Here is a 22261-nt window from a genome sequence, read left to right as displayed (position 1 = left end):
GGAGACCAGAGGGAGAGGGAGAAGCAGACTCCCCACTGAGCAGGGAGCCTGATGTGGGGCTCGATCCCAAGACCCTGGGATCATGACAGAGGCCACTTCTTCTATAGGGTTTTCTCTGATCTCTTGCCTATAACCTCAGCCGGCCTGGACCTTTGCCTCTTCTGAATTCCCATAGCACATCCATAGCGTTTACTCCCGCCACAAACCCTCATCACCGATCTGCACCAACAGTCTCTTCTAACAGACAGAGGCTGGGCGTGGAGGGACTCCCTCCACCTGCTGTGGCGTTTCAGGCGGCTTGTCCTGCATGTCAGAGCAGGTGCTGGTGGGCCCGTGCGTGTTCAGGTGCAGTGGGCTCGAATTTGTAGCGCTTCCGACAGAGCTAGTTACACACGCTGATAATTTCATGTGATGGAAATCATAATGTCTTTGGGGTTCCCTCTGTCCGGGCACATTGTCCGACCCTCTTGCTCGTAGACCTTACAGCTTAGCCCCCATCTGCCTGCTGTTTTGGTCCAAAACGTTCATCACCAAACAGAAAGGTCTGGTGTAGAAACTTGACTCAAAGTGTGCCGCTAAATTTGAGTCAGATTTTCTTTATCAAACTCTAAGTGAACCGAGTCTTTGGGAGGTGCTTGCTTTGAAAAAAAAGTTGATGAGCTATATTTAAATGAAGACCATTGAATAGTTCCTGAAATTATTAAACTAGAAAATCAAAAGGATTTTTTGGGACTGAGCCAAACAAGAATGAAAGGGGAGATGGGGCAGCAGGTGACCTCAAGCCTTGGAGGAGCCCCTCTCCACGCCTTCTTAAACATTTGGTTGTAGCCCTCCAGCCTGTTCACAGTGTCCCACAGTCTTCTCTAGACTGGGTTCTGTTCCCCTGGGTAAGGGGTCTGCATTGTGCCCACAGCACCGATCTGGTTCTTGGTAATCTTTGAAATGGCTACACAAATTAGTCCGTGAGAGACTAAAACTTTTGTACAGTCTGGCTTCACCTCATAGAGGTTCTGGAAGGGCCAGACCCCTGAAGCACCTTCTTGTGTGGGAACGGCTGCATTTGGAGGCCTGAGCCCTCTCTGCCCAGCTAGCCCTGGGTCTTCACCCCGTCCCCCCATCTCCCCAAGAAGCAGGTAGGTTATGCTTATAGTGACTTCCAAGGTCAGAAAACCCCCGGTTTTCCTTTGGGTTGTCCTGAAGCTCATGGAAGGTACTCCGTACCTCCCTTCATGGGAAGACAGTCCGTTGCTTATAGTAATTCATCATTTTCTCTCCTAGTTAAAATGTGCACAGTACTGGCCACAAAAAGAAGAAAAAGAAATGATCTTTGAAGACACAAATTTGAAATTAACCTTGATCTCCGAAGATATTAAGTCGTATTACACAGTACGGCAGCTAGAATTGGAAAACCTTACAGTGAGTATGGCATGTACTTCTGTCCTTCTGACAGCCACTGGTTGAGCTGTCTTTTCACTTGGGTGATATTACCTATTGCCAGTTTGTCTGAGGTTTGTACACTCTGAGCAGGATGTAATCTTAGCACTGTGGGAAGCAGCGCTTACCCACTAACGTGCCCGGTGACCAGGGGAGCTGGGGGAATGGTGAGTCCGGGGGCGTCCTCAGTTCCTCCTCCACAGAGCTCTCTCCCTAAACTGTAACACTGCATCACAGTCTCTAGGGAAAAGGGAGTTTCTCACCTAAAACTTCTCTGTTCCTGTCTTTGCAACTGCAGAGGGACTGAAGTGGTGGCCTCAGGTTACAGAGCAGCCGCTGCCTTTTTTGTGGTCCACAGTCTCCAGCTTGGAGCGAGGGAAGAAGGGCCTCTCAAGCTGACTCCCAAGGTCGTAGTCAGTGTACGTTTTCTAAGTGAGGTCTTGAGTTTACTTGTCATGGGAAGACTTCTAACACCAGCTGCTGGCTCTCATTGGAAGATGGTCTCGGAATAGGCCAAGGCACCGTGCTAAGAAGCAGCACCCCAGAAGGCCCTGCCCGTGGGGATTCTAAATAATTCACCAGGAGCCATCACCCTGAGGACCCTGTGCCAGTACCGGCAGCAGCAGGAGGGAGCTCACGGCAGCTCCTGGGGACAGCCTTGGCTGTGGCAATCAGCCACTCCCTTCTGGCCCACTCCCTGGGGTAGATTCCTGGCCCCTCCATGTCAGACTGTCAGCCTTGGGGTGAGGGGCAGTACGTCTCACCGTGTCTCGGGGTTCAGGAGGTAATACAGGGAAGTGTTAGGGCAGCACCGGGCTCAGAGCACATGCCGGGAAGGGCTAGCAGGTTCTGTGGGGTTGAAGTGACCCGATTATCCAGGGCAGTGCCCACCCGGACTGGAGGGAAGGTGGGAGCAGCGCTGACGTGGATGGGGGCTTGCTGGGGGGCTGCCCCCGAGTTCTGCTCACATGTTAGTGTTCAGCTGACTGCCTTCCAGTCCACGTGACTCCTGTTGTTGAATTACTAACTGAAGTAAGACCTAGAACTTAGCGCAGGTTACCACGAAGCAGAGGAAAGTCAGTCTCGTGGCTTTTTCCGGAACGCAGCGGTGCAGCCCCTGGGCGCGGTCTCTGGTCTGTGCGAGTGCTCTGCAGCCCGAGCCTGCTGGGGCCCCGCACGCGGCCTCCGAGGCTGTGATTTATGGAGGGGCTTGACGGAGGATTTTCGGGAATAATGTTGGCAGCGTGTTGGAATGTGCCTGGAGGATTATGTCGTAGATGTTCCTTTTCATGCTTTTTAAAATTTGCAAGCCTGACATTAAGGCGGACTTCTGGTAAACTCGAGAGAAGTTCTGCCGGTTGTTGAGGGAAATGAAATTCAGAGCAGAAGGGGTTCGTGCTGTTCGCATGGCGAAGCACCTACAGCAGCGTGGAGGTGTTGATGTTGGGAAGGTCTGTTTGCTCTAACAGACTTTGTTCTTGAAAATTCTTTACGCCGATGAGTATCAGTTCAAGCACAGGTTTAGAATGAATTCCTTGAGGAAGAGGCGGCCAGCTGCGCGGGAGGGTGTCAGCAGGAGATGATCCACACCTTTTTTTTTTTTTTTTTTAAGATTTTATTTATTTATTTGACAGAGACAGCCAGCGAGAGAGGGAACACAAGCAGGGGGAGTGGGAGAGGAAGAAACAGGCTCCTAGCAGAGGAGCCTGATGTGGGACTCGATCCCAGAACGCTGGGATCATGCCCTGAGCCGAAGATCCACACCTTTTTAATGATCAAAGAAGGAACTTGCTTTTGGTGTATTTTCTTCTTACTCCATTTTTAAAATCTATTTGTAAGTGTTGTTCTTTCCCTGAAAAATAGAAAGGGCATCTCATTTGAAGCCATACAAGGAGGCCATTTTCTGGGGAGGGAAAAATGGCCTTGCTTAGGGTAGTCCTGTAAACGATCCTCCTGGCGTCGGAGCTGGCGCAGGGCTCCATACGTGTGGTCTTTGCTGACGTTAGGTCGTTGGTGTGTAACGTAGGCTCTTTCAGAAGTTTTCATCATCCTGGGCCCAGGGAGGTGGTTAGAACTAAAGCTGTAAGCTCCAGGAGGGCGAGCGCAGTGTCTTTACCGTATCCTGCCGGGCACAGTGGCTGGCACCTGGTAGGCATGCTGTGGACGTTTTGCTAAGTGAAGGGAGACGTTTGTAAGCAGGCCTCGGGACTCGTCATAGGTCCCTTAGAGCTGGAGCTGGGAAGGGCACCAGAGACCATTCTTCATTCTGTTCCACTGCGAGCAGACTGGGCCAGGGGGAGAGTCAGCTGGGGACAAGGGCCAGAGCCCTCGTTTCAGAAATTCCTGCAGCAGGCTCTGAACATGGGCTTTGGAGTCCAGCAGACTGTGATTTTAACTCGTGCTTCACGGAGGGTTGGCCTCCGAGCCTCCGTCTCCTAGTCGAGAAAATGGGGATATGGGAATAGAGGCCTTGGAAGGGTCGATGCGAGAATTCCGTGGGCTGATGTGTGGAACACAGCGCGGCCAGCGGGGCCGGTGGTGTGGACGCCCCCCTCCTCAGCTGGGTATTGTGCCACACCTGACAGCTGCTAGTCTTTGAAGACTGAGTTGGTTACTTTTTTCTCTAAAATGACAGTCCTCTGAGACTTCAGATAGTCTTGTAAAGCCCTGAGTTCCCCAGAGCTGGTGCCGTACACATGCAATTACGTTTTTTACTCTTTCATGGGAAACCTCACGGTGCTTTAGGACAGGATTGCCGTGGGCGGCCACGCAACGTCATTGTGACTTGTGGGGCGGAGAGAAATCTCTTGTCACCGTGAAGACAGCAGAGGGGATAGGGTACCGGAGGAGAGATGTGGGCGAGAATGTTCCATGCTAAAGGAACGGAAGTCGAGGCGGGAGCAGCCTCCGGGTCCAGTGTTGGGCACCCCCCAGTGCTTGGTATTTCTTGGCTGGGTGAGCAGACGGAAGGAACTCTGAGAAGGGAAGCTGTTCTTTGAGTTAGATGGGGGGAGTGGGAGGGTGGTACACTTCGTGCTTACTTGGAAGCCATGATTTCTGTACAGATGATTCTCTTAGAATCGTCATGAGTTTTTTGTTTGTTTTTTTCTTTCAGTCTCAAGAAACTCGAGAGATCTTACATTTCCACTATACCACGTGGCCTGACTTTGGAGTCCCCGAATCGCCAGCTTCATTCCTGAACTTCCTTTTTAAAGTTCGCGAGTCGGGGTCCCTGAGCACGGAGCACGGCCCTGTCGTGGTGCATTGCAGCGCCGGCATCGGCAGGTCGGGGACCTTCTGTCTAGCTGACACCTGCCTCTTGCTGGTAAGGAGGCCCCTGAAGGCCCCGGAAAGAGAAGGGAGCCCATGTTAGCCCCTCCTTTGGCCTGCCCCCAGCTTCTCTGTCATTGTCTCTGCAGTGAAGTAGCCGGCATCTTCCATTTTTAACAATTTCCTCCTGCGAAAGTAGCTCTAAGCCAAGTAGCTTTGTTCGGAGGGGTGTTCTTAAGTGGAATGTGGAATCAGGAAGACCCAGAGAATCCCTTTCTCTTACTCTTTCCCCTGTGCTCCACTGGTCCTGATTTTGCTGCGTGTTTGCACATTTGCTAGAATTCTGCCTCCCTGCTGTGGTTTTTCCTGAGTAGAAACTGGAGGACTCCTCCAGAACATTGAAAGTCACAGCCATTTGGGGTTGGCTGAATGGTGTCTCCTCTCTGGCTTTCAGATGGACAAGAGGAAAGACCCTTCTTCTGTTGATATCAAGAAAGTTCTCTTAGAAATGAGGAAGTTTCGGATGGGACTGATCCAGACAGCAGACCAGCTCCGTTTCTCTTACCTGGCTGTGATCGAAGGTGCCAAATTCATCATGGGAGACTCTTCAGTGCAGGTGAGCCTTGCTTCTCCTTGCATCCGGGTGTGTTGATTTTGAATTTTTGTCTCTGGAGAAGGAGGCTGTCAATCGTAAAAATTCAAATATTGTATCGTGTCAGAAATAGCTCTCCTCGGTGGCTAAATAGCTAGAAAGTAGTGGAAATGTTCACCGTGATCCAGTTTCTGCCTTTCATGTGCTGACATAGAGAATGTTGATAGGGAGAAGAGACTTTATTTTCAGAAGATTTCATCCTCCCAAGTATACATGTCTGTAGCCCCAGGAAGCAGAGAGAGCCCCTCACTTCTGCTCACTTTAAGGGGGAACAGATTTCTTGACAGATCAGCCCACTGTGAATACTAACAGGGCTTTCTCTTGCTGCTTTCCCTAGGAGCAATGGAAGGAGCTCTCCCATGAGGACCTGGAGCCCCCACCGGAACACGTCCCCCCTCCTCCCCGGCCCCCCAAACGAATCCTGGAACCACACAATGGGAAGTGCAAGGAATTCTTCTCCAACCACCAGTGGGTGAAGGACGAAACCGGGGAGGATAAAGAAGCCTGCTCCATCAATGAAGAAACCAGAACCCCCTTAAATGTCCCTTGCAGTGTGGAAAGGTAAGGGCAGAGGGGCCTGGCTTATCGGGGGCGTGGGGGACTGACCCTCCGATCCAGAAACACGTTGATATTGAAACCCTGAGGACACAGCCTCCTCTTGGCAAGCATTGCCTCTGCGTCTTTGGGGATTAGGACCCCTGGACCATTACGACTCTTCCCTTGGCTGTAGGAGCCAGGGGCATCTGATGCGGCCACAGGTTGGCCGGGGTAAGGGACCTACTTCAGTGGGGTTCTAGCACCACCTTGTGGTGCCCGTTGGAATCAGGGATTCATGTAACGGAGCCCCACAGAGAGATGACCATGCCCTGCCCCCGGCTTCCAGCCAGTCCTGGAACGTGCTGTTCAGGTTAGACCATGTACTTTCAGCCCCCAGAATGGTCCTTCTGGGAATTTAACCTTTTTGTATATTCTTGATTAACTTAATGCCATTTAGCAAAGATTATTGAGCACGTATTGATGTATGTGAAATATTGAGATCGCTAGAACACGGCCCCTGGTCTGCATTCTGGATCATCTTGTTGGGATGGCGACAGTGGATTATGGATGGGAGCCTGTGGACAATAAGGACATCAAAGTGCACGTAGTCAGCCTTCGAGAAGAGATACCCTGCCTTCCCAGGGTGCGCAAGGAAGGCTGCCTGCATGAGGCGTGGAAGCTTGAAGAATGAATGGGAGTGAGCCTGAGCCTGTGGAGACAGTGCCCTTGGTTCCTGCTTTCTGGATGAGTGCATGCTTTGACCCAGCATTTGTACACATCTAGAAATTTGGTTTGCAGTGGTTTGCAAACAGGTGTCCAAAGAGATCTGTAGGCAGAGGTATTCATTGAAGCATCATTTGAAATGGTGAAAAATTAGAGATGAGCCAATGATATATCTAGGAATTAGGTAAATGATGCTTTCTCCCTACCTCGGGATATTTCGGAGCCGTTGAAGGACAGGATCGGGAATGCACTGATGGGTCTAGACACTGGAATTGTAATACTCAAGAAGGCAGGTTATACCTGGTGTGTGCCTGAGTGGTCCCCGGGCTACACTGATCATCGGAATCTTACCTAGGCCCTTGCCAAATGCACCTTGCCAGGCCCCAGTCCTGACCCATGTGCCTAAGTCACCAGGGTCCTTCGTGCAGCTGGGTCCCTATCACAGCAGCATCACATCTGGCTCCAGGGCTTAAGAGAGACTCGTCCGACGGGGCCTCCTAGAGCAGGTGCCGCGTGATGTGCTCAGCCGTAGCTCAGTGACAGTCCCCCAGGGACACTGTGCCTAGCTTCCCAGGGCGGTGTTCTCAGGGCGAGCCAGTGTGCTCCACCTGAGGGCCTGCCAAGGGTTGAGGGCGAGAGAGGTGAGAGTCGGCACGTGACTGGTGTCTAGTCCGTCATGTGCTCTGTGTTTGCCAAGACCATGGCGGAGAGAGGGTCCTTTTAGGGTGCGTATGTGAAGGCGCCGAGGAGAGCAGTGTGGCTCTGGGAAGCTAAAAGCCAGAGACTTCCAGGAAAAAGTGGACTTGTGCCAAGAACATAAGTGCCTCTGGACACCAGTGGGGGCCCACGTGCACGTGGGCCTCAGCCCTGTAGCCGGGGCCTCACGGGGCAGGCGGGGGCGTCGCCGAAAAGCACGTGCTTTGCGCCGCCGCCTCCTGTCTCCTGGTGGTGGCTCCGGGTGGTCCTGCCTGCCACACGAAATGCTGTTGGGGTACAAAGGCTGTGGAGATGCATGTGGGGAGCAGGACATCCTGTGGTCAGGGCTCTGAGGGAGGCAAGGGCGAGGGGAGAGGGAAAGGGAGCTTGCAGGAAGAGGAAGGGCCTCCACTGGCCTCTCCTGAGACAGGCCTGGCCTGAGAACACAGTGCGCGTGACCCCTGCGGGGGCTCCGGCTCGCCACCAGGAGGGCAACCAGTGTGCTGCACATAGGATGCCCGAGAAACCGTCCTACTGGCGGGATTGCACTGATGCTGGGGACTCGAGCCTGGGACGGTGGGCTGAGGGGCGGAGGGAATGCGTGATGTCCTCACGTCAGCAGCAACGAAGGCGCCTATGTAGGGGGCCCGTGGAGGGAGTGGTAGCATGTGGGCCACACCATCGCCTTCCCTGATCTGAAGGGGAACATTCTCCAAGCAAATCCCAGGACAAATTAGCACCTGTCTTTGTACCAGTATGTTTCTCAGCAGAGTCTGACCCGCCCTCCATCACTAAGGAGTCCATGGGTCTCCAGAACCATACCCTGGTGGTGGGGGCCGCCTGGGTCTCTGCGGGGAGAGGTGTGACAAGTGGGCTTCAGGCCAGTGTCCATATTCAAGGTCTGTTGACACGCGGCTCATTTTTTCCTGGAATTCCAACCGTAATAATAGCATCCTCGCCATCGGTTTTCCCCAGAATGAGTAACTGTCTCTGTTCCCCTCCTCCCTCAGCACGAGTCCAGACACTGAAGTCAGAAGGCGGGCCATGGGGGCAGGTCCCACCCAGGGGGAGCCCTCGCCGCCCAAGGAGGGGCAGGACCAAACGCTGACTCCCTGGAAGCCCTTCCTCGTCAACGTGTGCATGGCCACGGTCCTCACGGCCGGCGCGTACCTCTGCTACAGGGTATGTTTTCACTGACGGACGTGCTGGCCGACAGCCCGGCGTTAGCTTTCAGTGCTGTGGAAGGATCTGAGCCAGTCTTGGAAGAAACAGAGCAAAGGTTTTTAAAGTCTGAAACTGTGAAGGGCTAACAAGAGAGAATTGAGGATTGATGCACTGGGGTTTTAAGGAGCCCTGTGGTCCCAAGAATATATAAGAGTCTAATCTCAGGGCCTTAACCTATTCAGGAGTAAGTAGAGAAAATGCCAAATATGTGTCTCTCTCTCTTTCTCTCTCTCTCTTTTTTTTGTTATTGTTATTTGTTTTTGAAAAAAAAATAATAGAATTACAACACATTGTTGTTTTTAACCTTTATAAAAAGCAGCTTTTGTTATTTCTGGAAAAAAAAGAGACTAGGCACTTACGAAACTTTCTTGTACCCTTAGGTGGTGTCACCAGATACACAGTTTATATTTGATTTCCCAGGGAAAGATTCCCATGCTTTTACGAATGTAAACTCCTTTGGAGAAGAGGGTGTAAGGGTTTAGGGCGCAGTCTCGCTCAGTCACTTCCTCTGCTGTGCGCAGACTGAGCTCAGCGCAGTGCCTGCGAGCTTTCCTGTTTTTAGAAGGGAAACAACAAAAGGCCATCTCTAGAAAACAAAGCCCGGCTTCTGCTTTTGCTCAGGGTGTCCCCACCGGTTTCCCATTGCTCATTTCTCTATTGGTCCCTTCTCGTTAGGGCCATCTGGGTCAGGCCCCGCCCTCATCACCCCACCTCCACAAACGGGGTTCCTCGAGGCCCCTGCCTCAGGGTGGCCACCAGCTTTTCACCCTGCCGTTGAGGTCCAGAAGGAACCATTTCCACTGCCTTCGAAATAGAAATGCCGTTTCAGTAGAAATCCGCCTGTGAGCAGTGTGCCGCTGTGGGCGTGAGTGGAAGAGCGAGGATTAGCCTCAAGACTAGTCATGGAGATCACCTCACAGGACTTTCTAAAAATCATTTTAAAATACTTTCTCTCTTTCCAGGCAACCATCTTTGAGTACATCGGATGGTTTAGCAACATGTAAACAATGTTTTCCTTAGGGGTAATTTTTGGGGAGAAGGGCTGTCATGGAAGAGAAACGCCAAGGCCCTTCGCTGGTGGCGGGGTGGCCGGGGTGCTGCCCGAGTCCGCCGCTCTGCGGGGCGGGGCCAGGCTCACCTGGAAATGTTTGGTTTCAGCCCAGTTCCTGCTCAGCAGCAGCATGTCATCTGACCCCCTCCACTCCACCCGCACCCCACTGTCCGCCTCCGCGGCCGGGGCCCACGCCTGCCCCGCTGGCATGCCGGGTGGGTACGCGCCGAGGGCAGCCTAGCCAGCCGCGACTTGGACGGGTGTTCGTTCTGCACTAGAACCACCCTCCCCGGGCTGTTGGTTCTTACTCTTTCTGACTTTGTTTCCCCTCCCTTTCCTTCAAGTACCAAACCCACAACCCATTTTTTGAGGAGAGCAAAGGAGAGTCTGGTGCTGGTGGCCTGCGCAAGTCGCGAGGCTCGCCCCGCCGCACGCCCCCCCTTGGTGTGGCCCAGCACATCCCGGGGGGGCAGCACACGGTGTCCTCTCTCTGGACCTCCACGGAGACTGTGTGTAGTGAGCCTCTCCACTCCATATTTATTTTTTTTGTTGTTTTTGTTTTTTTCCCCAATGGCGTCCATAGTGCACTAGCATTTTCTTAAACCAATAATATATTAAAAATTTTTGATGTCAGCCTTGCATCAAGGGCTTTATCAAAAAGTACAATAATAAACCCTCAGGTAGTGCTGGGAACGTGAGACTTTGCCGTGAGCCTGCTGCGTCAGACCAGTACTAGGAAGGAGGACGGTTGTAAGCAGTCGTTATTTCGTGACATTGTGGGTAACGTGAGAAGAGGTTTGGCATATGTTTATAGAACATGGGATAATATATACTGAACGCTTGGATATTTAAGATACATGACGTGAGATTACTTTGTCCCAGTTACCCCCTCCCGGTTATCTGCTAGAACCTTGTTCTCAATCACTGCTTTCCCTGTGTGTATTAGAATGCATGTACGGTCGTCTTGCGTCCCGATCAAATACCATGTGCTTGAAATACTTAGCTCTCTGCTTATTAATGTGCCCCATGTACAAGTCCAAATCTCCCTTTGCATGATCTGATCATTACATGGCTGTGGTTCCTAAGACTTGCTGAAATCATCGCCATTCAGCAATGGAGTGATGTTTTCCGGTAACAGATATTTGCCGAATTCCTGGCATGACACTCTGGTGACTTCCTGGTGAGGCCCGGCCTGGCCTTGTCCAGCCGGGTCCCACTGTAACTCAGACATTCCAAGGGTATGGGAAGCCGTAGTCCCACCTCACGCTCTGGACATTCAGGCAAGCAGGGTCCCCCCAACACCCTGGGGATCAGCCTCCACGGTCAGAAGTTCACGCTCTTCTCGAGCAGACTGTGATTTGGAACCAAGGCACCTGTTGGAAACCACACGTCCTGAAGCAATCTGGGTGACAGTCCCTCGGAGTCCACCTGCCGCCGTCCCGTTCCGGGGGCCTTGCTGAGAGCCACGTCTGCCCCCGCCCTTGAACCCTGGGGACTGATGGTGCTCACGACTCTTCCTACAAGGGAACTTAAGACCTCCACATTAAGTGGCTTTTTTAACAAGAAAAAAAAAAAAAAACCCAAGGCAGCCGTAGCTCATGAGCTGCTCTTTCGCCAGCATTTTCACATTTTGCCTTTCACGTGTTAGAAGCCCGTGCAGAGAAATTCTGTGGTGGGAACATGTGAGGCATCGCTCCGCAGAGCCGCGGTGAGGGGTGGGTGAGGCTGAGGTGCCAGGCTGGAAGCATTTTTGAGTTGGGCTTGTTTGTTTGTTTTTTGAAGTCCTGTATATGTATGTAGTAGTTCGGGTGTGTGTATATAGTAGCATTTCAAAATGGATATACTGGTTTAACCTCCTATCCTTGGAGAACAGATGGCTCTCCATCTTGTTACACGTATGTTAGAGAAGTAGCGAGCTGCTCTGCTATATGCCTTAAGCCAATATTTACTCATCAGGTCATTATTTTTTACAATGGCCGTGGAATAAACCATTTTTACAAAAATAAAAACACAAAAAAAGCGAGGTGTTTTGGTATAATACCTTTTCAGGTGTGTGTATACATGGATGCATGATGGGGGGTGGGGGGCGCGTCTCAGGGTCTTCTGTGACCTCACAGAACTGTCCGACTGTACAGATTTCCAACTTGCCCTATAAATGATGGGTTTGCATTTTAGTTGCAACAATAAAAATTTTTTTCTAAAGAACATGGATTTGGGGTGCCTCCCGTGCCTTTGTTTAGCGGGCCTAAAGCAGGACAGGTACCTCCTGTTTCTTGCCGCCGCCAGGAAACAGGTGCTGTTGGTCAGGTGGCCAAGGGTTACTGTGGCCTCCTGGGGTTGTGCGCACCTTTGAGCTCGGGGACCTTTCCCTTCCCGGTGAGTTTATTTGACACTTCGGCCTCAACCCAGCTTCCTGGATGACGACAAAACCCACCCTCTAATCCACCCAAGTTGCTTGGAAGACTGCTCAGAATGTGTCCCTAGCCAGCTGCCCGTGAGACGCACGGTCACCACTTCTCGGTACCTCTGTCGAGCCACGCTTGATGGAGAAGTGACAAGATAAAAAATTCACCTAGTCTTCCTTTCTTGTACACCATTAATCTCTAAAGTGATTGGTTGGCTTTTTGTTCTGAAATAATTTCAGATTTATAAAATATTGCAAAAATAATACAAAGAATTCCCTTATATCCTCCAGGGTTGTATGACTGGCCCCTGGGCCTCCTGGCAGGATCCACAGAACTGGGGAGTAAACACAGGCTCTGATCGTGTGACCACGGAATGCCCGCAGAGGACTGTGGCCACTGGATGGTGGTGTCACACCCACTGTCACTTCAGCCTTTGTTTCACATACAGAAATGACATCTAAGCTTTCACAAAGAGGTGGAATGCCAGTGTGGAAAAAAAGAGCTGAATTCTTAACTTTGGCACAGAAATCAGACGAGGCCAAGGGCTGGACAAAGAGAGGCCGAGCTGCTTGGTATCTGTGTAGGAGCGGGCACTTTGGGAGCCTTCTGCGAGCACGGGGAGTACCAAGGGCACTGAGCCCACAGGCTGCCCTCAGACTGCGCGTGGGGGAGCCCGGCTGACCGAGCTGTCCACCAGAGAAAGTCCTTGGGACGGAAGGGGCCACTTTTTCCCTCCCGGGAGGTTTGGGGAAGCAACCACTGCTCTCTGCTTCTTTCAGGTAAAGGGAAACACCCATGGGGCGCCTGGGTGGCACAGCGGTTAAGCATCTGCCTTCAGCTCAGGGCGTGGTCCCAGCGTTCTGGGATCGAGCCCCACATCAGGCTCCTCCGCTATGAGCCTGCTTCTTCCTCTCCCACTCCTCCTGCTTGTGTTCCCTCTCTCGCTGGCTGTCTCTCTGTCAAGTAAATAAATAAAATCTTTGGGGAAAAAAAAAACACCCATAAAAATCGCTTTAATGGGAATTTCAGAAAATTGAACTTAGGGGCAAGGCAAATAAATACTAAGTTCAACGGAAAAGCGCAGAATATATACAGGAGCTTACGTGAGAAGGTATCAGTCACAGAGTCCCCAGTGCCGGTGTCGGGCGTTGCATTCATGCCCCAGGCTGTCTGCAGCTCAACACAGCAACAGTTTGGGGCATGTTTGAGGTTTTTTAATAGGTTTAAATAGGAAACAAATTTTCTTTCTTTAAACATGTTCTCCACTGAAGTCTTTTTTCAAACCAGCTCATGGCTTCCGAAGCAGTTTATTTAATAGGCCTTCCACTGACCTGCTTCCAAAGTTTCATTCCACGTTAATGAGAGAGGTCAAAGTGAATGCTCTCCTGACCTGACACTCAGCGTTTCTCGGCCAGTGGCATTTTCTTCTTTGTGCTGAACACGGGAGACTACGGTCCGTGGTCAGCAGGCTCCATGGCAGCATCTGGGCCGCAGCTCGGATGGAAAGCATGACTCGTGAAACCTTGGCTCCGTGCCTTCTCACCGTCCCCAGCTTGCCGAGGGGACAGCTTGCTGCTGCTGACAGGACCCGCTGCGTCCTCCTCAGCAAGAGCGGTCGGCTCACTTGCCAGTTCACCCCCATTCGTTACTGAAGCAGAACCCGCAGGGAGACCCTAAGTGCCGCACGTTCCCCTTGGAGCCTTTCACTCCAGGCCGCATCCTGCCTGGCCTCGGCCCCCTCGGAGTGCAGCTGACTGGGGAAGGTCAGACAGAGTCTCAAAACCCAAAGCTGATCATGTGATTAAAGCCGCGCAGCCTTCAGAGCGCCATGCATCCCTCTGCTCCTGTACGAAAAGCCTCATCCGTGCCCCTGGGCTGTGTAACTGGTTTGGAAATGGAGGGAGCAGCTCTGGCCAGCTCACACTTACGGGGGAGCACACGGCGTTCCCCCACCGCAGACTCCGTCCCTGTGTCAAGGCGGGGCAGGAGCGAAAACGGAGATGCCAGATTGGAGCTCATCAGCTGAGGCTTAAAATATCGTGATTTCAACATCCGCTTCCTGGCAAAAGGCCTCTTCTGTTTGTTCCAAGTAGAGTTTGTCCATCTTCTCAAAAGCCAAGCGTCCTTTCTCACCTGAAATATTAAGGTGCTCCGTCACTGGATTGTCCCCCGCCTTTGTGTCCTGCTCTGGTGAGCCAAGATGGCCTTAGTGCTGACTGACACCTGGGTCTTGGGTGCTGCTATAAGGGGCACAGGTGGGGAGCATTGGGGAGCTCCTGCCAGCCACTCACATGGGCCCAGTGCCTCGCCCCTGCATTCAAGACAGAATTTGCTGAATTGTATTCCTGCCTTGCATCTGGCTTTCATTCCCCAGGATCATAAACTAAAGATTAAGAGGGAAATAAAGCACTCCTTGCTACCTCAACTATGAAGGAAACCCGTCTTGGCCAAATGCAGTTAAGCGGGTCGCTAACAGTGCCCCCAGCCCGTGTGCTATTTTGCGTCTTGGAGGGCTGGCCGTGGCCTCTCTGGCACAGCCTTCCAGAGGTCCTCGGGCACCCCACTGCACCCGGCGTTTGGTGCTGTACTTTACCAAACGACAGTGTGGCTTCCCGGGCTGCTGTTCTCACGGCCTCCAGGTCAGACTGGCACAGGCTGGCGATCTGATCGATGCTTTCGATGCCCTGTTGGAGGTGGAGGGGGGGAGGATCCGTTAGGGGATATTTTAAGTAGCAGGTGGAATCTACTTTTATAAGCTCTGCAAGATCCCAGCCCTGGCATGGTCTCTGGGGCTTCAGCCCTTTCCTTTTCTGAAGGCTTACAGGTTTCTGATGTGGCCTCGAGTTCATCAGAAGTGCCATTGGAAGTGCCTCACTTTTTCCATCCTGACACCTGCTCGTGAGCCAGGCCATGGGCAGAGCTTTATGGATACCTTCTAGAAGGCCTATCTTGAAAATGGGAAGACCTGCTTCCCTCTGGACCCTCCTACCTCCTCCTCGCTCTCATGACCGTCCCCTCCTGGTCAGACCGTGAGAGCGTCAGTCAGGGCCCAAGTTTGGGCACAGCTGACCCTGGCTGCTCTCCTCCAAGGCCAAGGACCAGAGCGCACTTCGGCTGCTTCTCCAGGGTCCCCACCCCTAACCCCTTACTGGTTGGTTGATTATAACCAGGTGGTCCTCTTAGAATTTCTCTTTGGTTCTTTCCAGAACGAATGGGGTGAGTGAGTTTTAATGTATTTTTCATCTAGCAGATTGGCAGTGGTTTTTCTGAAACGAGAGTTCCAGATGCAGGGGAGGTAGAGGCAAGATGGACATCCGCTCACATCTGCTTTTGGGAGTGTCAGTGGCTGAGCTGTATCTAGAAATTCCAAAAGTTCCATATTCTCTGACCTGGAGTCACGCTTCGGAGAGTCCAGCCTAAGGAAATCATTCAGAACTCCATATATTTTTTTTTAAAGTCTTGGTACACAAAGATGCTCATAACGACACTATTTATGATGAAAAAATGGATGATGAACTTCAGTTTTCTACCACACGAGAGTGGGGGAGTCCGTTAGCTTAAGACGGCCCCTTCATAGAGACTTTGAAAGCGCTGCCAGCCTGCCACTGAGAGTTCCTGTTTTACTCACTGCTTTTATTTTATTTTATTTTTTAAAGATTTTATTTATTTATTTGACAGAGATAGAGACAGCCAGCGAGAGAGGGAACACAAGCAGGGGGAGTGGGAGAGGAAGAAGCAGGCTCATAGCAGAGGAGCCTGACGTGGGGCTCGATCCCATAACGCCAGGATCACGCCCTGAGCCGAAGGCAGACGCTTAACCGCTGTGCCACCCAGGCGCCCCTACTCACTGCTTTTAAATTGTATTTGGCGTGATCCACAATTTTAAATGCTCACCCACACCCACAAACAAAAGAAATACAGCAAAATGCCAACAGTACTTTCTGCTAAGTATTAGGATGATGGGTAACTTCTGCGTTTCTGTATGTCGCACCTTTTTTTTCCCTACAAGTAGCTGAGGGTGCTTTTAGAATTTTTCAATTGAGGTTAGTCAAACGTAGCATCCAAGGCCTCAGAAGTGAGTCCCTGCGGCCACCTGCTTGTTCAAGCACAGCCAGAGCAAACGCTCCTTGACTACTGTCGAGGGGCCACTGCGGGCGGAGCTGACATCTCCCCTAAAACGAGCTCTTCGGAGGCTGTTTTTGGGTTTTGCTGGTTCTGTTTCGTTCCGGTTTTTTGCTGGCAGTAATTCCAGTGGAATAACGTTGGCATGAACTAACTTCGGGCTGCTCCCCGCCCTGGCGAGGACAGGTTAGACTCACCCTGAGGTGTTTTAGCGCCATACACGCGGCCTGCTGGAGCTTGGCGTCGTTCTCGGTCAGGGCGTTGGTGTAGAAGAGCAAAGCCTGGGGAAGGAGGCTGCTGTGAGTGGGGGCTGGCCAGTCCTCCCAGTGCTGGCCCTGATCTAGTCATCTTTGGGCCAGGTGCACCCAGTCTTGGGGTGTCTGCTGCCACATTTGGTTTATCTCTAAAAACACTGGTCCCTGGGCTGATGGTAATCAAAGTGAAGAAGGCTCTGTTTGTCTAATAATATTTCCCAAATCGAGAGGAAGTGTGACCTTAGAGAAATCAGATGTCCGGCCGGGACCGACGGAAGAATTGCACGTCCAGAGGGAGGCGGCCTTGTGGGCGGAAAGCAGAGCTGCTGCCTAAGGCCCGAGGGCAAAGCCTCTCTTCCCTTCGGCCCCCTTTCCCAGTCACGGCGATGGCCCTGTCCCCTCGGCCACCTCAGCCAGAAGAGAGCTGGCACCGGCTTCCCAAAATGGCACAGGTTCATTAGGAAGCATGTGAGAATGCACCTGGCCAAGGGGTGGCCCAAGAGACCTTAGGAAGGCCTCGATCTTGCCCTTCTCCACCCTGGGCTCAGCTACCTTAAATCTAGGATAGTCATGGGTCCAGAAACCTAAAAGGCAGAGGGGTCCAATTTCTTGGTTTTCAGATCGACCAGATACAGTGAACCAGCCAGCCGCACACATTAATTGGAAGTAAGTGAGGATGACCGTGAGAAGCCTAAAGAAGAGATACTCTACATGCAAGCGACCTCTCAGACCAAATGGATGGGACATGTGTCGGAGGCACCAAGAGGAACGAGGGGGTCAGGCGGTGGCGGGAGGTTCTGTGGGGTCCTCAGGTGACCGCGCCAGCCCAGTCCAGCCCGGATTCCTCCGCAGGGCTGGTGTCGCCCGGGGCCACGGCAGGAAAAGGGCTGTGCTTGCGCCGTTGGGGCATCCCAAAAGCAAAATGTCTTGGGGTACCTGGCCGGCTCCGTTGGCAGAGCACGTGACCCTTGATCTCGGAGTTGTACATTAGAGCGGGCTCAGAGATTACTTAAAAAAAAAATCTTTAAAAAAACAAAATATCTTGCAGCAAATGCAGCCCCCTTCAACACATCACTCACTCCTTTGGAGTATTTTTCTGAGAGAGAAAGCTGACCTCCCCACAACGCAAGGCGCACACATGTAGCCAGGGGGCTGCCATCTCCTGTCCTCATGCCATACCTTTTCCCGAAAGCTCTTGTTCCTGGCTGCGCCGGCCAGGCGAGCACTGGCTGCCCTGCACACTCGCGGGGTCCCGTCCAGCTGGAGCAGCGCCCAGGCCCTGAGTGTTTGGGGCAGGGGCTGGAGCTGGCACAGCCGCTTGCCCCGCAGCTTCCTGACCGCCTTGCCCTGCCCCGCACACTGCAGCTCCTCCACGACTGTCACTGGAAGAGAGAAGTGGACCAGGGTCCCTCTGGTTGCCGTGGCCAGTGCGGCTGCAGGTCTGTGTGGCCGCTGCCAGTAGCGGTGGGGAGCGAATCCCGGGGCAAGCCCATGTGACCACCAAGGCTCAGTCTGGATTGGTTTCAGAGGGGCCTCCTGGAATCTCTCGGAAGGCTTTCTAGCAAAGGATCAGATACACCCTGAAAATTAATAAAACCTCAGCCAGTACTTCAAGGACGCTGGCCAGCCACGCGTCACCCTCGTATCCAGCTCTGACCCCTGCTCTGAGCTTTGTAAAACCTTCCCTTGGAGTTCACTGCACGACGTGGGATCTCATTAAATCTGGGTTCTCCAAAGAACAGCCGGAGGGGAAAGATGCCGTGGCTCGGAGAAACCGGCTTCCAGAGAGCCAGGACCGAGGGCTCCACGGATGGGTATCCCTCCGTTCTTCCGGGGTTGCTTGGAGGCCCCCACCCGCCCAGCCCCTACCTTCCTTGGTGAGCTGCACGAAATGCTTCTCCAGGTCAGAGACGCCGTGCCTCTGCAGGTAGCTGTGGAACTGGAACCAGGTGACCGTCCGTTCTTCGGGAGGCCCGGCTCCGGGGAGCAGCCCACCGCAGCTGACCACCTGCTCCAGGAGCCGCCTGCATGCTGGCGAGACACAGGAGAAGGCCGTGAGGAGAGGCCCGGCCCCCTGGCTTCTCCGCCAGGCGCAGCTGGGTCCGTTGAAAGGCTAACGGCACGTGGGCCGGAGCATGTCGTAGCTGGGGTCTGCAGGCCCCAAGGCAGGCGTTCTTGGGGTGCATCCCCTGCCTCGGGCTGGGCCAGGCGCTGGTTAGAGCGGCCCAAGTTCCAGAGCCCCTGGAAGGGAGTACGACTGTCACCCTTCAGTCATCGACAAAGGAAGACGCTCTGTACCCTGAGGAAGAGTCCAGCCAACATTGGAGGACACCGTTTCCCGCCTACCTTCCCATAAACGTTCTTTCCTAACCCCTTAAGCTTCTGGTGGAAGCTACGCAGAAAGCTACGAAGCATTTTCTATGCGGAAAAATGCACCACCGGCTAACATTGGCAGCCTCAGGGTTTCGCAGACCCCTTCCTGTCCCCAGTGAGAGGAGGCGACTTGTGGGCGAGCTGAGAACCGTCCTCCCTTTGGTGTCATGAAGACACGGGGATGCGGGCGGGCTAGAACTTGGCCCCGGGAGGACGAAACACGGCGTTGCTTGGGGCGGGGGGTACCTATTTCCAGCTGCCCCGGGTACTTCCCTCGGACTCTGTGCACGAACGTTTTCTTGAGCTGGTTCAGCAGCGTCGTGGCAGGGCAGGACAGGACCCTGCCGGGCTCCGTGCACCCTCTCCACAGCTTCAGGCACCCCTTCCTCCGAGCGGTCTGCGGAATGACTGAAAGCCCGGGTCAGGACCCCGCTGATGGTGGGGAAGGGCCAGGAACGAGGCAGCCCAAAGTTTCCTCCCGCTCTAAGGCCTGAGACGTCAGGCAGGTGAGGCATGACCGGACTCCATGCAGCTTCCCTTCCCACATCCCAGTGCGACCCACGAGGACAAGCAGCTTCAGCTGTGAGCTCCTTGCCCAGCTTGTCCCCACAGTCCCCACAGCAACTGAGACAGCTGCCGCCTCTAGCCTCTCCTTATGGACACGGGGAGGTTCCATGGGGGGCTGAGGCAGGACTGAGGTCACAGGTACTGTTTGTGTTTGAGTGCATGCTCTGTGCCTCGAATGTGTCCTGGGGATTACTTCATTGAACACTCTCCCGTGGCCTCCCCTCTATACAGATGGGGGAGCTGAGGCCCAGAGAGGTGAATCATTTTCCCAGAGTCACACAGCAGACGGAAGAGTGTGTGCCGCCGACTCCAAGGCTGTGTGGCCTCCTCTCCCGGCCCCACAGTATGTGTGTCAGAGAACAGCCCAGCCGCCACCACCCCAACGCGTCCGCCCTGGGCTCCAGTTAACTTTGGACATCAGGAAGGAAGACGAGCACCCCCGCCCGCCCCGGGCTTCAAAGACCATTGCTGCATGCCATTCACAAGAGCCGCCCGTGGGTGGTGGGCAGTCACTTACTATCTTCAATGGATGTTGCCTTGCTGGCCTTCTCGAAGTCAAGCACAGAAAGCATCTCCAGAACCTCCTTTTGCTGCACAGCCTCTTCCAGAAGGCACTCCTGGACCATCGTCGACAAATTAGGAGAGGCCAGTTTCTGGAAAGTAGCCCACGATGCTCCAGGTTAGCACAGAACATGCCCCTCTGAGGTCAGCCATCACGACGGCAGCTCCCGCCTCCCCCCTGCCCATCCTTTCTATACCAACGGTAGCTCTCTGACTGTCGTTCTGGGATTCCTGATTCACCCAGGTGGCAGAGATGGTGGGATGGGGGCTGTGACTGCCGGGGGCCACCTTTGCCGCCAGAGAGGGCTAGCCTGCCTGAGGGTGCAGCCAGCCAACGCAGGAAAGCAGAGCGGCGAGAGACCCAGGTACGATGATATCTGAAACCCTGGATCCAGCTGGGCCTGAAGCCTACCCCTGGGCCTTTCAATTCTGTGAGCCAGAAAGCTCCTTCTGGTTGAGCCAGCTTGGACGGGAGTTCTGGTGTCTGCAGCTGAAGGAGCCGTGGCCACTGCTTTTGGTTCAGTGCTTGGGATGCATAAGAGCCACGGGACTATTCACCCAGGCCTGAACCTTCCACAAGGAATCTCCTCAGTCTCCCTGGCTCTCAGGGCGGGGGGTCTCTCTTCCTGGCATCACGCTCCCCACCCCATCAAGAGCAGTTCTTTGCAAAGAACTCCCAACCCCCCAACCCGGTTTCCCAGCAAGCCGTCCCCCCGGCCCCACAGCCCTCAGCACCTGCAGCAGAGCTCTGCAGACCTGGAGGTGGACCGTAAGCAGCCTGTCCAGCTCCAGGGTCCCGGCCGTGAGCTCCGTAGCAGACGCCTTCCGTGGGGGCGGCGAGGGCGGGGTCCTGTCCTTTCTGAGTTGGATTGAGAAGAACCGGGTGACCATTCCAGTTAGCAGTCCAGCCCCCTCCCAGAGTAGAAGAAACCCTCCCTCCCTGGACAGTGCTGATCAGGGAGGCCCACTCCGGGTCCCAGGGAGATAGAGTTATACCAAGGACAAGACTAAGAGAAAAGGAAAAGCAGCAAAAGCCAGCAACAACTCAAAACAGGTGGTGGGATGGTGTGGGCCCTGGACACGGGGAAGCTCTGGACAGCTCTGCCCCCCTGGCCTCAGTGTACTCATCTGTAAAGTGGGGACAGGAATACCAAGCTCGGGGCAGTGAGGGGTAAGTGCGGCCCTGCCAGCCAGCAGGCCTGCCACCATGTTGGCTTCATGGTAGGAGCTGGGCCCGAGGACACTGTGACACTGGGATGTCGGGTAGAAGTGCCACCCCCTCCCTGTGGGATCGTGAGAGGAGAGGACTGAGTTTACTGGGTATCCTCTTCAGTGCTGCTGAGATTTGGTACGGGAGCCAGGCATGAGCGGGGCAGTTGGGGGCTGCCTAGCTGAGAAAGAAGCAGGTGTCGGAGGTGAGGGCGGATGGCTGGGCAGAACAGGGAGCTCAGTCACTGCTCACTGCTGCTCGTATGTGGGCCTTATCGTCGTTCTTTAAGGTAAACACAAAATAGCCCGTTGCTCAGAGCTCAGGACCGTGCTGGGGGACTGTCATTCCCTCAGTGGTCAGTATAGGCCTGCTCTGCGCCAGGCAGGGGACACGCAGGGGCGGGCGCACGATAGACAAACACGGTAAGTACAAATTGGGCCCAGGGCAAAGGAAGGCACCAGCCAGGAGGCCGACAGGAAGCGTGGAACTGAGGCTAGTCCCAAGGGTCAGCACTGGGAGGGGAGTGCACTTACCGGGGACCCTGGCAGCCCCCAAACAGGGACAGCTCCTGCGGGGCTAGGTCGGCGTTGAGGAAGGCGAAGCTCTCCAGGATGCACTCCATCAGGCTCTCAGCAGAGGCGTGCTCCTGCCGGGCTCCGCGGGGCTGCGGACGGAGCAGGAGCCCTTAGGGCAGACCCTTAGGACGGGGGCTCACGAGCACCGTCCACCAGCAGGGCTGCGAGCCTCAGCTGCCCAAGGGCGATCCCCCAAGTCAAGGACGGGCGCAGGGGCGCGGCACTCCCCGAGGTCCCTCCCAAATAGCCTGCGACGAGGTGTGGCTCGGGAGCACAAGGGACGTGGATCTGAAAGGCCTCACCTGGCTCACAGAGCCCACAGGGACAGGGTGAGGGGAGCGAGTGGGTGATGCAGGTGGGGAGCAGGAGAACGTGCGCCCTCCCCCAAGAGGCCGGGCTGCTGCTCTGCCCTGGCGGACACCTGCCACTGGGGAATGTGGGGTCAAGGCTGCCAAAATGTTCGATTTTCATAAAAAAAAAAAAAAAAAAGCTGGAAACCTAGATTTTCGTGGGAAGCTGCCAGTTTTTACATATTGGCAACCGATTCCAAATTATTTTAAGAAGATGGCGTGGGTCAAGCCAAACACCGGCTGCCGGGAGCCTCTAG

At 53.9% G+C, this 22261-nt stretch overlaps 2 protein-coding genes across 7 annotated transcripts in view; one reads left to right on the top strand and one right to left on the bottom strand.

The window, feature by feature from the left end:
• Window positions 1-11792, top strand: part of PTPN1 (protein tyrosine phosphatase non-receptor type 1) — a 65779-nt gene extending 53987 nt beyond the window's left edge. For all 3 annotated transcript variants that reach the window (XM_045771512.2, XM_045771513.2, XM_087853507.1), the window contains 5 exons: window positions 1279-1416; window positions 4550-4759; window positions 5159-5320; window positions 5694-5917; window positions 8323-11792. In XM_045771512.2, the coding sequence (XP_045627468.1) occupies window positions 1279-1416; window positions 4550-4759; window positions 5159-5320; window positions 5694-5917; window positions 8323-8509 (921 nt within the window). In that variant the 3' untranslated portion in view covers window positions 8510-11792. The remainder of the gene's footprint in view (window positions 1-1278; window positions 1417-4549; window positions 4760-5158; window positions 5321-5693; window positions 5918-8322) is intronic.
• Window positions 11793-12988: 1196 nt separating this feature from the next.
• RIPOR3 (RIPOR family member 3) overlaps window positions 12989-22261 on the bottom strand; it is a 74199-nt gene continuing 64926 nt past the window's right edge. For all 4 annotated transcript variants that reach the window (XM_087853504.1, XM_087853505.1, XM_045771539.2 and 1 more), the window contains 9 exons: window positions 21613-21743; window positions 20605-20728; window positions 19826-19961; window positions 18988-19149; window positions 18238-18399; window positions 17548-17750; window positions 16312-16395; window positions 14586-14676; window positions 12989-14125 (listed from right to left, as the gene is read on the bottom strand). In XM_087853504.1, the coding sequence (XP_087709630.1) occupies window positions 14022-14125; window positions 14586-14676; window positions 16312-16395; window positions 17548-17750; window positions 18238-18399; window positions 18988-19149; window positions 19826-19961; window positions 20605-20728; window positions 21613-21743 (1197 nt within the window). In that variant the 3' untranslated portion in view covers window positions 12989-14021. The remainder of the gene's footprint in view (window positions 14126-14585; window positions 14677-16311; window positions 16396-17547; window positions 17751-18237; window positions 18400-18987; window positions 19150-19825; window positions 19962-20604; window positions 20729-21612; window positions 21744-22261) is intronic.

This window comes from Ursus americanus, chromosome 22 (genome assembly GCF_024610735.1).
Source record: "Ursus americanus isolate L20-20 chromosome 22, mUrsAme1.1.p, whole genome shotgun sequence".
NCBI lineage: Eukaryota > Metazoa > Chordata > Mammalia > Carnivora > Ursidae > Ursus > Ursus americanus.
Note: the sequence above shows the minus strand (reverse complement) of the source record. Positions and strands in the feature narration are given on the sequence as shown.